Here is a 15354-nt window from a genome sequence, read left to right as displayed (position 1 = left end):
ATCCGCCATAGAATCCGGTGCCCTGCAGACCCGAAGAACACTGTACCTGCCAGAAGATTATGCCCTGCTGTTGTCCGCAGCCGAGATCAAGAGGAATGATCGAGTATTGGAGCCCAGGGAGTTGAAAATCCAAGCGGTCCGGACGAGCTGGCAATCCCCAAGATGGCGTCTCGCGGCACCTGACACCCGGAGACACTACGCCGAAACCTGCAAGCCACCGGGGAGAGGCCGATACCAACTGCGGCAGCCTCAAGGTCCGTCACCCCGCTGGCCTGCTGACTGGGGTGACCGGGCCGGGCCGCTGCTCCTGGAGGTATGGCCAAAGCTTGAAGACCGCGGTGAACCCACGGGAGGAGCCCCTCCCCCACCGAGGCTGAGGCCTGTAGCGGTGGTCGGATACAGAGACTGGAGGACGGGCAAGACAATGTGGGTGCCTGCGGCCGCTATCGGAGCCCGCGTGTATTGAATGCGCGTCCGCTTCCAGGTAGAGCTGTGCGGCACGGGGTGCAGCAGAGATGGAGAAGCTGCAGACGAGCGAGTGGACCCCCGGCAGCGCAAGGTCACACAGGAGAGAGCCGATCTGAGGCAGCGAGTCAATCCGAGGTTGTTGGACCCGGGCAGATCAGCTGGACGGTGGAGTGCTGCAGCGGATGGCACCCCTGCCCCCCCCGCCCCCGAGGTACTTAAACTGGCCCCGAGACTGGTGAAGGAGCTGCAGGAGGGCACAGGGACAGAGGTGAGGTGCGGGAAGGTGGGGGCGAATGCCTGGACTGTGAATGCAGCTGGGTGAACGTCTCACCCCCCCCCCCCCCCTCAGGGGCTCTGCAAGCAGTGCTTGTGAGCTGGAGATGGACACGACAAATGGAGCACCGTCCCCCCCAAGCCACTAGCACCACACTAGAGGTGACGCCGCAACTACAGTCCGCTCGGACAGACTTGGGGGTGCCAGCAGAGCAAGAACCACTAGCAAGTGGACTAACCTGCGGGTATTACAGACAACCTCGCCGTCGAGAGAGTGAGTGACAAGGACCCTAACAACAGGGAGGGACATTTCTGTGCGAAACGCCTGGAGGGGGTCGGAGAGACTGAGGCAGGCCCACTCGGACTGGAAGAGGCATGGGGAGCCGCCGGAGGATCAGGCCTGCGAACTGTTAAGGTGGGACTCACTGGTTGATTGACAAGTCAGACTGACAGTCTTACCCCCCCCCTCCCTCCCGACCCGCGTCCCTGCAGGTCTGCTTGACCCTGGCTAGTTCCATCTCGCTACCGGGAAACTGCATCCTTGAGGAGGCGCCCGCTGGTGGACGCGGAGGGCGTACGCCACACACACTACAGGCAGTAGGCGATCTGGCCTGAAGCACACGCGGGGGTGGAGGCTACCTACCATCTGCGCCTGCCCGAGCTCACCATGGGTAAAGACAAAGAACCGAAGCCGCCGCACCAGGGCAGAATGGACCAGTACGCGAAGGTTATCACACCCCCACAGGAGGAGCGCCAGGGCGCCCGATCGGATACGGACACCCTTCTACAGGCAATCGAGGCATCCAGGACGGCGCTAGAGGGCCAGAACGGCGCAGTGGGATCGGAGGTGGCGCTCTTGCGCCAGGACCTCAGGAGCCTGGCTGGACGGGTCACGGAGGCAGAGACGCGGCTGGGCGAGACGGAAGACTCGGTACACAATTTCCGCAAGGAACTGCAGGAACTCCTATCCTCTCATAAAGACCTGCTGTGGAGAGTAGATGATGCGGAAAACAGGGCCAGACGGAACAATCTTCGTTTTGTGGGCTTTAGAGAAAGAATTGAAGGGACGAATATGCCGGACTTTCTCTATGACTGGCTGCGGAACACATTCCCGGCGGACAAGTTCTAATCCTGTTTCGTCATAGAAAGAGCCCACCGGGCACTGCTGGCCCGACCGCCGGTGGGGGCGCAACCTAGTCCCGTAATAGCACGCTTTCAAAACTTCCTAGATAGGGACATGATACTTAGAGAGGCCCGGAAGCTGGGGGAAATACGGCATGAGAATACCCGCATCATGATCTTCCCGGACTACAGTAGAGAGGTGCAAAAGCAGAGGCGCATTTTTTACTCCGTTAAAGCTAAACTTCGAGAACGCAAGATACAATACATGCTGCTTTTCCCTGCAAAATTGATGGTCCTGTTCTTGGGCAAATCCCACTTCTTTCAGACACCGGAGGAGGCTTGGCAGTGGCTGGAGGAACGTCCCCCCTGAGGCGCCCGGAAACACAGATAGGTGGTGAGTCGCCCCCCGGTGCAATGGGCGGCCAACTCCTGAACTCGCAGTGCATGCTCCGGCCCAGACACCGGCAAAAGGGCCGCACCTTGGAAGCCAATCCATATGACCCGAAGGGGGAGGGCAGACGAAGAAGGCGCACAGGTGGATCTCTCGATTCCTGACTTACGACGAGCACCTGTGCTCTCCGTCCCAATGGACGGCTTCAGATGGGCAATGATACTGAGAGGGATGCCGGAACTGAAAGTGGACACTCATCCCCCGAGAGGGACGAGGTGGTAGATCCTTCGATGCACCCATTGGCTGCTGAAATGTTGGAGCAGGTAACATTGACTGAAGCGGGGGCATCACAGAATGAAATGAACCCCCAGACTCCAACTCTTGATCAGGGGACTGCAGAGATGACCGTGGTTGGGACTAATTATGCTGGAGCAGCCAAACTGGACACGCACACCCTCTTTTTCCTCATATTTCTCACCTTTTTCTGTGGATTTTGATTCTTTTCCCTATTCTCCTTTATTCCCTTCTTTTCTCCACAACTGTCTCTGCTTTAAATATTCTTTGGATTTTGTTTTGAGGGTTTTGGGATAGCCGCAGGAGTTGGTGTCCGTTGCGTAAGTTGGGTACGGGAGGGCGACAGACCTCCGCCTGCCCTAAAGTCCACTCCCTGACATACTGCCAGGGAAGAGTCATGGGGGAAGGGGGGTGGAGGGGAGGAAGAAGGGTAGAGGGGGAGGGGGATGTGCTCGTTTTCTGGTTGGGAAAGTTTTGGGTTCGGTTTTGTTTTATGGTTGTTCGGCACACTGACAGCAGGTTCGCACCGTTAGGTACATATACCGTCCACCCCCCGCCAGGGATGACCTCGACATGCACCACTACATGGCCATCGTGACGTTGCATAGGACCAGAGGATGGACTAGTGACCGGCCCCTACAGGGTTCTCACGCGGAATGTGAATGGTCTCGGGGACAAAATTGAGAGAGAACTGGTGACGGCATATATTAAACGGTTACACCCTGATGTGGTCCTCCTCCAGGAGATCCACCTTAAAGGGACACTGTGCGGATTTCTGGCAAGGGGAGCTTATAAGGTATTGGCGCATGCAGATTACACGATGGGCTCCCGAGGGGTGACTATTTTGATAAAAAAATCCCTGCCTTTTGCAGTGACCTGGACCTGGACGGATCCCCAGGGGACTTACGTAGGGGTGTCAGGAACATGGGGTCGGCAGAGGGTCACGATAGCCTTGGTCTACACACCACCTAAACTCCAAGCCAGGACTCTCTCCGGGCTGGCCGGAATCCTGATGGATACACCGGACTTGCTACACATCATAGGTGGGGACTTTAATGACGTTATGTCCACTCCCTTGGACCGCTCCGGGACCCATGAAGACGGCTCCCTGACTACGCCCATGGCCAGGGTTATGACCACACTTGGCCTAACAGACGTGTGGCGACGGCTGCACCCGACCACCAGAAGCTACTCAAATTACTCAGGGGCACACAAGGTACATTCTAGACTAGACTATGCTTTTCTCCCCAGATGTGCACTTGGGGCTCACGACGAAGCACAATATCTGGCGAGGGGTCTTTCGGACCATTCGCCCCTCCTGGTTCGGCTGGGTGGGAGGCCTCGAGCCAGTGGTAGAGGTTGGAGACTGATGCCATGGGATCTACAGAAAAGTGAGGTAATGCATGGCATCAGGGCTGACACAAAAGTGTACTTTGCAGAAAACGTAGGCTCGGTGCAGTCCGGAGTGACCATTTGGGAGGCCTACAAGACTGTACTCCGCGACAGAGCTCAAAATCGAATATCCTGGGTGAAACGGAAAGCCCAGGAGGAGCTCAGTACCCTGGAAACCCAAATACTCGACTTAGACCGGCAGTACATATCGGGACGTGACCCTCAGGTGCTTCGACGCCTGACGGATACCCAACAGCAATATAAAGACCTAGCGACAGATTGCTTGCGACCCTGCATAGGATATATGACGTTGGGGACAAGTGCGGGAAGCTATTGGCCTGGCTAGGTCATAAAGAACGGGATGCCAGATGGATTGAAGGGGTAATGGATGGGCAGGGACATTTACAGAGAGGGGATGCCCAGATCGCCTAGACGTAGACGTTTGCTTCCTACTTCCGGGACTTTTACAAAGCCAGGGAATTGGGTGGACTGACAGAAACCATGGTCTACCTGTCTACCGTCCAAACTCTGGTCCTAACGGACGAGGACAGGGAGACCCTTGAAATTGAAGTAACGGCCACGGAAATTAGGGAGGCAATAGCCAGACTCAGACCGGGGAAGTCGCCGGGTCCAAACGGGCTCCCGGCGGAATTCCTTAAAGGTGCAGACCTATTGACGTCCCACCTCCTGGCACTCTAAGGATGCGGCCCAGGAGGGTCTCCTCCCGTCAGACCTAGGATGGCCACGATCGTACCTATATATAAACAAGGCAAGCCTCCTGAAGACTGCGCATCCCATAGACCAATCTCCCTCCTGAACGTGGAGGTTAAGCTCTTAGCGACGATCTTGGCCCTTCGCCTGCGTCCGGTGATTTCCAGCCTGGTCCATCAGGACCAGATAGGATTCCTGCCAGACAGAGCGACTAGGCAAAACTTACGACGCACACATAACTGACTCATGGAGGTGAAGGGACGGGAGGAACCACATATGTTCCTCTCCTTAGACGCTGAAAAAGCATTTGACGCTGTACACTGGCCCTTCTTGGAGGAAGCAATGGTCAAATTTGGCATCGGCCCAAACTTTAGGAAATGGGTGGGACTACTATATACGGATCCCAGAGCCCAAGTGAAGGTGAACAGGATCCTATCGAAAGATTTCCCTATCAGGAGGGGAACCCGGCAAGGCTGCCCCCTGTCCCCGCTGCTGTTCGCTCTCATCATTGAAGTGGTGGCCTGTGAGGTCCGGCAGACGGCTGAGATACGGGGATTTCATATATCACAAGCCGACGTATAGGACGAGATAATTTCGCTATATGCGGATGATATTCTTCTATATGTGGCCCACCCGGCCACAAAAAAATAATAATCCCTGCATTGTTCCGAATACTGGGTAGGTATGGCTCCTTCTCGGGATATACGATAAACTGGCATAAATCGGTCCTGTATAGCCCACGCGAAGAGGAAGAGTGGCCCCCTCTGCCTGCCACCCTCCAAGTTACCCAGACGGGGTTTACATACTTGGGGATCTATCTGACTACGGACCGACACTTCTCCTATCAAAAAAACATCCAACGGGTGATTAAGAATTCTACAGAGGAAGCTCTGAGATGGAAGGCACTCCCTCTCACGATCCTAGGCCGGGCTGCAATGTTTAAGATGATCACGTTGCCCCGTTTCCTGTACGCCCTACAGAATGAATATTTCCCTCTCCCCAGGCAGACGTTCAAGGTGATACAAGCGGAACTACGCTCTCTACTGTGGTTAGGGAAACAGCCAAGAATAGCCCTAGATACATTACAGAGAAACCAGTACAATGGGGGGGGGGGGATCTCCTTGCCAGATGTGGAAGCTTATTACTGGGCTGAACACTTGGCACCGATAATGGACTGGCTTCACGCACCTACGGATCACCCGACGTATAGGCTAGAAAGAGATACCATAGCACACCGCACTAGTCTCCACTACTTGTATGGGGGGGGCTGGGAAGAGGCGATTACTCCCAGCCACGCAGACAACCATAGAGGTCTGGGACAGCGCAACAAAGATGATGGGGTGGTCACGAAAACCTACCAAACAGACACCGATATGGACCTGTATGTGGCTAAAAGAGCTTCACAAACTCACAGGTTTTAGGGGATGGGACGATATCGGGATCTCCGTATCAGGGGACTAGGTAGCGAGAGGGAAATTTTAATCTTCTGGATCCCTGGCGGCGGAATATGGTCTGCGTCCTACCCAGTTCCTTAAATACGCGCAACTACGCCATTTATGGAGGGCCGAGGTGACGCTTACCTCTGCGCTGCCAGAATATGCCCCGCTGGAGGGCCGTCTGTTCCAAGAGCAGGTGCCCGAAGTAAACTAGTGTCACTGACGTACAAGACCCTGAATAACAACACGACGGACAGATTGGTGAAACAGAGCAACATGGGAACAGGACCTGGGCGAGATGGACACAATAGACTGGGAAGCAGCCTTGATGCATCACAGAGAAGTCGCGATTAAATCCAGACTCCGACTCATACAATATAAGATACTGCATAGGGCGTATTACGATAGGGTCAGACTGCTTCACATGGGTAGAGCTGCGGACTCCTGCGGTCTCAGATGTCGAAACCCGCAGGGGGCCTTCTACCACATTATCAGGGACTGCCCTATTATCCACACTTATTGGACACGCATACTGGGGGAACTGAGTGAGGTGCTAGAGGTGACGCTCCCAATGGACCCAAAATTTGTTTTACTTGGAATACCTACAGATTTGACCCGCCCGCATCTGATCTTTGCAATGTTGGCTTTGGCGGTAGCGAAACAAGATGTTGCACGAGCATGGGGCGCTCCAGCCCCCCCACCCCCCCAGATTGGGGACTGGAGGAGGGGGATGGATATGTATATGGCGGCCGAGAGGGTCACATACAAAGCTAGAGGATAGCCCCGAAAATTCCGTAGAGTATGGGGTAAATGGAGAAGGCATCATGGTCTCGATGGAGGTCTGGGGCCAGATTGACGCGCTAAGAGCCCTAAAGGCTGCAACGGGGTTACGGGTGGTCGAGGGCAGAGGGGCAGGGTCGAACATTATGGAGGATTATTGGGGGATCACAGACTATGGAAGAACTATGTCCTGTAAGAAATGGCTAGAAATCATGGACTTGATGCTCAAGATGTCGTTCCTGCAGATGGAGGGTGCGGGAGATGCCTGGGTGAAGGGTTAACTATCTGTGACTTGTCAGCTGTGCTTATGTTGGTTGATAATGCAAATAAAAAGAATATTCCCCCCCCCAAAAAAAGTGACATATAACTAACATTTCTATCTAGATTAACGTAACTCACGCTGCTGTGGGCTTCCAGTACTGTAATCTCTGGCCACCATCTGCCTTTTTTGCAAACCCTTAAAACATTCTTTCAATCCAGGAATTTCAGTGAGCTCAAAATGCTGCACTGAACTTAGGTGGTGGGTTATGGAGGTCAAGTAGTGGGTGGTGGATGTCACTGCGCAAGCTTCAAGTAGCTGGGAGAATGAAATTCTACATCAGACACCTGAGAAAAAAAAATCTGCCTTTTGATACCATATCTGGAAAGACTCATGTACCCTCAGTCACAAACCTCAAGCCTCAAGAACACTAGAATTGTTTTGTTGCTCCGCCACGTTTCATAAAGTGAATTTTTGACCTCAAACCTTTATATTACTAAGGACTTGAGTAATAAAATAGCCTTCCTCCATCTCTCATGTTAGGACAGCTCTATTTAGCAGCTCCCTAGGGATTATCTTTTTGATGTCATCTCTCTAGATGGTAATATATAGCATTTGTAGAGTAATAGAATAACTAAAGACTTTACAAATGTCCCCCCACACACTGCATGTTTCAAACGCCAAGTAATTTAATTCCATTAGAAGAAGGTGAAGTCACCAATGCTCTGGTGACATCCTGCTAAATGAGTCCAAATGATTTCGTTTTCCACTGAGCTGAGAGAACACACAGTCATCTTAAAGTGAAATCAGTTAATCTACTTTGGAAGAAAACATTATTGTACATTTAACAGAAGAGTAAATTAACTGAAGTCCACTTATTTCTACTAGCCATTCTGTTTCTATGAATATCAGTTGTGTAGAAAACAAATGTAATTTTATGATAAAAAACACAAATTAATGGCAGTAACTTTCTTATCTATATTCTATGTGCACGGTGGATCAGCCAATTGCATATGCCAAAATACAGGTCCTTGGCTAAAGATTTTTTGTGCTAAACATTCTCTAATAAAATAAATGCAATAGCAAAAGGGACAGCCTCAAAAACGATCAATGTACAGGCATGCAGGAGAATAGCTCAACACTAAGACAAGATGGAGAAATGAGAGGACATTTGGGATCACAGAGCAGCTGGTGGTAGTATGCAACAAATGTGGTTGATGCAAACATTTTACTGGACAACCATACAACAGTAACTTCAATTTACAAATCATAAAACAAACCTATAACTTTTGCTTCCTCATCTGTCAATGTTTTATTGAGAAAGATTTTCTTCACTCGCAAAGTGTTTCCTGAAGGAAGAACCACTCCTGTTGTTGGCATTGGAGGTTCGCCATCCTTTTGTTGTAAACTGTCTGCTATTACAAGGAAGACTCTGAGACCTATATTCATCCGCTTCAAAAAGATAAAAATAAGTGAAACTTTAACATGAATTACACATAATAATACAATTAGAGGCAGAGCACGTTTTTTAGGCTGCAGTTATTCCATAAAAACTTTTGAGTGACTTCAGAGTTAACTTTGTTCTAGTGGCCATGCCATCATCTGCACAAACAGCTCCTGCTAGTACCAGCAATTAAAATATATTCTGATAAAAATAGTTAGGAAAAATTGGCAAATTGCTATTCATGGTTTGCAAGTTTCTTCACATTACCTATGGGACAGTGTTCCAGAAAAAAGTAAAGAACATTTGGAACAGCATCTCTCTGGCAAAACAGTGTGAAACAAAGAAAGGGACATTTTAAAGTGTCATTGCAGACTATCATCCAGAAACGAAATGGTTACTTACCAGTAGGAGTAGTTTTGCAGCTGGAGGAGTTCTGGATTCACATAACATGCATTATTCCGCCATCTAGTGGTTGGGTCGGGAATTGTTCTTTTCTTTATCTTGTTTTGGGTGTGGTCGACCACCATTTGGTGCCAGGTACATCCCTTGTGTGACGTCAGACGGTGCCCTGGAGGTCGTTGTGCATGGTAGCCATATTCGGATTTGTTTTCTTTGTGTTTTTAGTATATAGTCCTTAGATGGTTCTTTAACCCGTTTGATGCGTACGTCGGGCAACGGCCGTCGCGAGCACTACCTCCATAGTGCTGCGCACGTCCGTTGGCAGACACGGCCTGCGCATGGAAACTCCTGCACCGTGGCTGATTTTACGCCGCTGTCAAATGGTCAATTAGTTCTTATAACTTTCTTCCCCACCGTTTTGTATTCCTTGTAGGGGAAGTTGGGTGGGTCAGGGGTGCTGTGGTAAGAGGAAGACATTGCAAACAAGGTGTTGAAGTACTTTGTCCCATTTCTGCTTCCTTATTCAATTGTATGTCCACACAGTAATGTTTGGTAAAAGTGTGCGGTGATGCCCATGTAGCTGCTGCACATATAGTATCAATGGGCACATTGGCCATAAATGCCAAGGTGTTCCCTGGTAATTCCTGGTTAGCGTAGCATAGATGGATTGCTTGGACTATCCATCGTGAGATTGTAGCCTTTGAGACAGGCGTAACTGTGTTGGTATGCGAGTAGGCAACAAACACTTGTTTGGTTTTGCGTGTTTGTTCTATACTCTGTAGGTAATACAGCAGTGCTCTCCTTGCATCCAGAGTGTAGAGGCTTCTTTCTCCTTTAGTTTTGGGGTTTTTGAAGAAAACCGGGAGGAGAATATTTTGATCCATGTGATATTTGGATACCACTTTTGGCAGGAATTGTGGGTTTGTTTTTAAAATAACCTTGTCCTTGTGGATTTGCATGTATGGTTCCTGTATGGTTAATGCTTGTAACTCACTTACTCTCCGTAAGGATGCAATATCGATTAGAAATGCTGTTCTAAAAGCAATTTACTTTACTTACTTACAATATAGCGCGAACTAGACCCGAGACATCAGGTATCAGAACGCTTTACATGAGTACCAGTTTCGTTACAGATGGACCCATTCAATTTTGTAAGGCACGGGGAGATTAAGTGATTTTCCCAGAATCACAGGATAAGTGTCGTTGCCGAGACTCTAATCCGTTTCCCCAGCTTCGAGGTCGACCGGTCTAGCGGTTGATTTCTGCTTTATGTAGAGGTTCAAAAGGTTTCGCCATTAGGTGTGTGAGCACTGTATTGAGATTCCACATGGGCACGAGAGCTGTTCTAGGAGAAGCAATTTTTACTTCCTTCTAGGAATAGTTTTATGACGGGCCATGTGAAGATACTCTTGCATGTTTTCCCCTGGTGTATGCTGCAAGGGCAACGAGGTGCACCTTTATACTGGAGTAGTTGATGTGACTGTCTAGGAGATGAGTCAGGTATATGATTACGGTTTCTTGTGTGTTGATTGATTTTATTTGATTGTTAGCTGTGCACTAGGTGGTGTATCGCTTCCATTTTGCGGCATAGCATTTTCTTGTAGTTGGTTTCCTTGCCTCCTTTAGAATTCCCATAGTTTGTTGAGGCAGGTTGATGTGACCAAACTATGTATTCAGGCGCCAAGATTTGGCCCTGTTGCATTGTCAATATGTCTTTCTCCATCTTGATTTTGATTTGTCCCCTGGACATTTTTAGCAGATTGGAGTACAATGTCTGCCTTGGCCATTGTGGAGCAATGAGAATTCAATTTGTTCCTGGTTGCCTTGCCTTTTCCAGTACCTTTTGTATTAGGGGTATTGGTGGAAAAGCGTAAGCAAATGTCCCTGACCAGTTTAGCGACAGGGCATTCCCTTTTGACAGGTGGTGAGGATACCTCGAGGCAAAGCACTGGCATTTCTTCTTCTGTATTGTTGCAAAAAGGTCTATCGCTGGTGTTCCCCAGAGATTGAAGATGTACTGTACTGTAGCTTGTTTCAGCTTCCATTCGTGGGAGCAGTTTTGTCTGCTCAGTTGATCTGCTGTAGTTGTATATTCCTGGTAGGTGAACTGGTTGCAGATTGATTGTTTGAGATACTGCCCATTGCTAAATCTCCTGTGCTAGCTTGCTCAGTCGAAATGATTTTGTATCTCCTTGTTTGTTGAGGTAGAACATTGTTGTGGTGTTGTCTGTTTGGATTAAGACAGTCTTCCGCTGAATGTGTTTCTAGAACGCTTTCAGTGCTAGGAGAACAGTTTATTTCCAAGTAGTTGATGTGCTTTATGGAATCCTGTGTGTTCCATTGACCACGTACTTTCAGATGTTTGCAGTGTGCTCCCCATCCCTTGAGAGATGCGTCTGTAGTGATCATCACAGAAGGAGTTGGGTTCCTGAAAGGTCTGCCTTGTGTTATGTTGTTGGATGTCCACCATAGTATCCCTGATTGCAGCTTGTGTGTAACAACCACTAGATCCTCCCAACTCCCTGCGGCTTGAGACCAGTTGTTGGTAAGCCATTCCTGGAATGGGCGCATATGTAGACTAGCATTAGGGATGAGCGGGATGCATGATACCATCATACCCATAAGTTTCATAACTCTCCTCACTGTCAGAGATTGACTCTTCTGGTAGAGGGTGCTTACATGTGTTATTGCTTGTATCCTTTTTTGCATCTGGTAAGTCCACGCGTTGAGTCCAGTTTTGCACCTAGGAAAGTTTTTTTCTCTCTGGTTTTGGGATGATTTCTTGTGGATTATTAAAAACCCTGGTTCTTGTAGCATGTGGAATGTTGTTTGAATGTGATTGAAAAATCTTTATTTTGTGTTTGATCTTATGAGCCAGTCGTCCAGGTAGGGGTAGACGTGTATTCCTTCCTTTCCTCAGGTGTACCACTACAGAGTCTAGGCACTTGGTGAAGACGCGTGGTGCGGATATTATTCCGAAAGGCAGTACTTTGAACTGATAGTGTGTTCCTTTGTGTAGGAACCGTAGGTACTACCTGTGTTTCTTGTTCATTGGGATGTGGAAGTAAGCGTCTTTGAAGTCTATTTTAGCCACATAGTCTCCTTTTTGAATTTGAGGGATTATCTCTTGGAGAGTAGACTTTTTGAATGAACTTGTTTATGAACTTTAGGTCCAGGACTGGCCTTAATGTTAGGTCCTGTTTGGGCACTAGGAAATAAGGTAAGTAGTTGCCTTTGAAATACTCTAGTTGTGGGACCAACTATTGCTTGCTTTTGGAGTAGGCCCTTGATCTCTGAATTTAACTGTACAAGTTCTGAATTTTGAAACTGCCTTATTTTTGGAGGGTTTGCAGGTGGTGTACTTGTAAGCTCTATGCAATACCTGTATTTTACTGCATTTAAAACCCAATTGTCCATTTTGATGTTTTTCCATTTATGTAAAAATTGAGATATTCTTCCCCCCCACTGGTGTTTTGTGTGGGTCTTTCTCCGTGTGGCAGTCAATTTATGCCATTTCCTCTTCCTCTAGAGGGCTGGCCTCTGCCCCTGCCTCGAAAGGGTTGTTGCTGCAAACCTTGGTATCCAGTTTCTTGGCTAGTCTGTTGTATGTTACTTTGGCCTGGTTGCTGCTGTGACATCTGTTGTACTTGGCCAAATGTACCTCTTCCTGTGGGTTTTCTGTTGTTGAACCCACCTTTTTTGAAGGTGCCCCTTTGCTGTAGGGCTCCCAGGCTCTCGCATTCGGATTATCTTTTTTTGATTTGCTGGAGTGATTCGTCTACCTCCTTTCCAAACAGTGCTTCACCTGTAAAAGGCCTGTTGATGATGGATTTTGAACTTCTTGTTTGAAACCTGAGATTCTGAGCCAGACATGTCTTCTTAGGGTAGTGCCTGTGCACATCTGCCTGCTGGCGGGGTCTGCTGCATCTAGTGCAGATTTAAGGCATGTATTTGCTATATTTCTTCCCTCTTGAACAATAGATTTTGCTTGTCCTCTTCGGGGAGTTTGTTAATGAGCTCCACTATGTTGTCCCACTGTTTGTGACCATATCTGTTCAATAGGGCATTCGAATCTGCAATGCACCACTGTGTCGCAGCTTCCTTTTCCATTTTTCTTCCCACCATATCCATCCGCTGGCTCTCTTTTTCTGGTGGTGGACGAGTGTTAGATGGTGCATTAGCTCGTCTCCTGGCTGTTGTGACGATGGAGTCAGGCACAGTGTTCCACTGAATATGTCCGGGGTCTTTGGAGGAGGCTTTGTATTTTCTCGACTCTTGGAGTTACCCCTTTACTTGAGGCTGGTTCCTTAAAGGCTTCCTTACCCTGGTCTAAGATGCTTGGTAGCATTGTTAAGTATTGTGTTTCCGTGGCTTCGTGCTCCCTCGATTTCAAAGTCTTCTGCGATTTTCCCTTCTCAGTACCCTTGGCAGGGTTCCGTGGGGCTCCTTAGATCGCAGCTGAGCCTCGATCGCCTTTTTGTTCGGTGTCTGGGCTGCTTTAGGTTGCGCCTTGTTTTCAGGGCCCTTCGGTTCTGACGGATCTGTGTGGTGTCTTACCTTATCTGTCTTCTTGCCTGTGTCACTCGCCTTCTTGTGGGTGTATGGTTTTTCGGAGCCCCCCTCCAGAATTTCGACGTTGGACTCATTGTGCGTCGATTATGCTGGTACTCCCTGGTCACTGTCATGACTGGAGAAACCAGGGCCTTAAGGGAGCTCCTCTTCGAGGTCTGAGACATTGTGGCGTAATGGGCCTCTCTCTGTTTTCGGCGAGTCCCGAGTGTCTCCGGCTTGAACACCGCGCAGGCCTCAAAGTCCTTGTCCTTATGGTCCTTGGGCAGGCAGAGGTTGCACATGTTGTGTTGGTAGTGTTGTGCGAACTTGTGGTGGCACTCGGGGCAGAATTTGAAGGGGGTATTTGATGATCGGTGAAGTTCACTGGAACCTTTAGGCTTTTTCTTCCTATTTTCGGGGTATCCTGAAAAAGCCTCGGAGCTTCCCGTCCTGCTTCCAGACCCAACGACGGAAAAAAGAATCTGAAGATGGTTGCCACGCACAAGGGCCTCCAGGGCGCCGTCTGACATCACACAAGGGACGTACCTGGCACCAACGCACAAAACAAGAAGAAAAAACAAGAACAATTCTGGATCCAACCACTAGATGGAGGAATAATGCAGAGCATGTGAATCCAGAAAAGGATTTAAGCTGCAAAACAAAAGATGACTCTGCTGTTGTATGTGCTCCAAATCACAAACATAAATACTTAAATTAAAAGTATATAGCAAATGGGAGAGACCGCATCTAGGCTAAGATGTTACAGGCTGCATTACCTCAGGGTTGATGGTGAAGGTTTTAGGAGATTTTCCAACACTGAGAAGATCAAATATTATTTCTTTCATTGAAAAATCCAAACGTTCCTGTAAATGCAACAAAAGTAATGCATTAAAAAAAAAACAGTGGTATAGCTGAGCAAGAAAAAGTAAAAATAACAACAAACAGCTTCGCAGCCATCAAAGCGCTAGTTAAGAAAGGTTACTCCGATCTATTTAAATCATGGGTACTCCCAAACATTTGCCGAGGGGCCACAAAGTACGGTCTGTGCTGTGACCAAGGGCTGCACTGATGTCAGCAGGGTGGCGGTAGAGAGTCAGGGTTGGTGTAAGGAGGTCTAAAAAAATGTTAAACGGGCAAGCATTTCTTTGCAGGTTAATAAATGCCTGCCCATTTCTTTTTTTTCTTTTTTCGAGATAAGTGATCAGCAACCACACAGCAGCTTGTGCTGCTGTTCACCCTGTGGGCGCATGTAAAGGTCAAAAAGGCCACAAGTAGCCCCCGGGCCATACTGTGAGTATCACCAATTTAAATTATATAGTTATTTTAGCCTTCTTCATCTGTGTAATCAGACATTTTCTAAATGTATTTTTTATTTAATATCCTGGTCCTTAAGTTTCTCTGAGAAAAATATTTTTGGAGGCTAGATTTCTGAATGAAGCACAGCAGTACACAGTATTAATTGATGATGCACACATGACTGAATATATGTTGTCTTCAATCAGGCTGCAACAACACGAGACAATGCACTACTAAGGAATAGCAGGTGGACATAAAATGGCCTTACATACATTAAAGTCTCTTAGACATGATACTGGTAATTGTATACCCCTGCACAGCTTCTGCCTCTTTATCGCCTTTCCGACTCCAAAATTCAAACAACTACCTAGTATATGTAGTTGAGCAAACATCTTCCAACAGGACACTTACCCTGAAGTGAAGTTCAGATGAGAAATATCAAAACATAGCGCATGGATGAAAATAATAAAAATTGTATATTCCACTAGTCTTGAAGTTAGGTACTAACATGAAAGTACTATTTGTGTTATCTTAACAA

The 15354-nt window shown here is 48.4% G+C and overlaps 1 protein-coding gene across 19 annotated transcripts in view; it reads right to left on the bottom strand.

The window, feature by feature from the left end:
- FRYL (FRY like transcription coactivator) overlaps positions 1-15354 on the bottom strand; it is a 2516714-nt gene that overhangs the window by 1748059 nt on the left and 753301 nt on the right. For all 19 annotated transcript variants that reach the window (XM_085642132.1, XM_085642134.1, XM_085642126.1 and 16 more), the window contains 2 exons: positions 14297-14383; positions 8407-8578 (listed from right to left, as the gene is read on the bottom strand). In XM_085642132.1, the coding sequence (XP_085498258.1) occupies positions 8407-8578; positions 14297-14383 (259 nt within the window). The remainder of the gene's footprint in view (positions 1-8406; positions 8579-14296; positions 14384-15354) is intronic.

The sequence above is a fragment of the Triturus cristatus genome, chromosome 2_2 (genome assembly GCF_964204655.1).
Source record: "Triturus cristatus chromosome 2_2, aTriCri1.1, whole genome shotgun sequence".
Taxonomy (NCBI): Eukaryota; Metazoa; Chordata; class Amphibia; order Caudata; family Salamandridae; genus Triturus; species Triturus cristatus.
The sequence above is the reverse complement of the archived record's forward strand: the minus strand, read 5'-3'. Positions and strand labels throughout refer to the sequence as shown.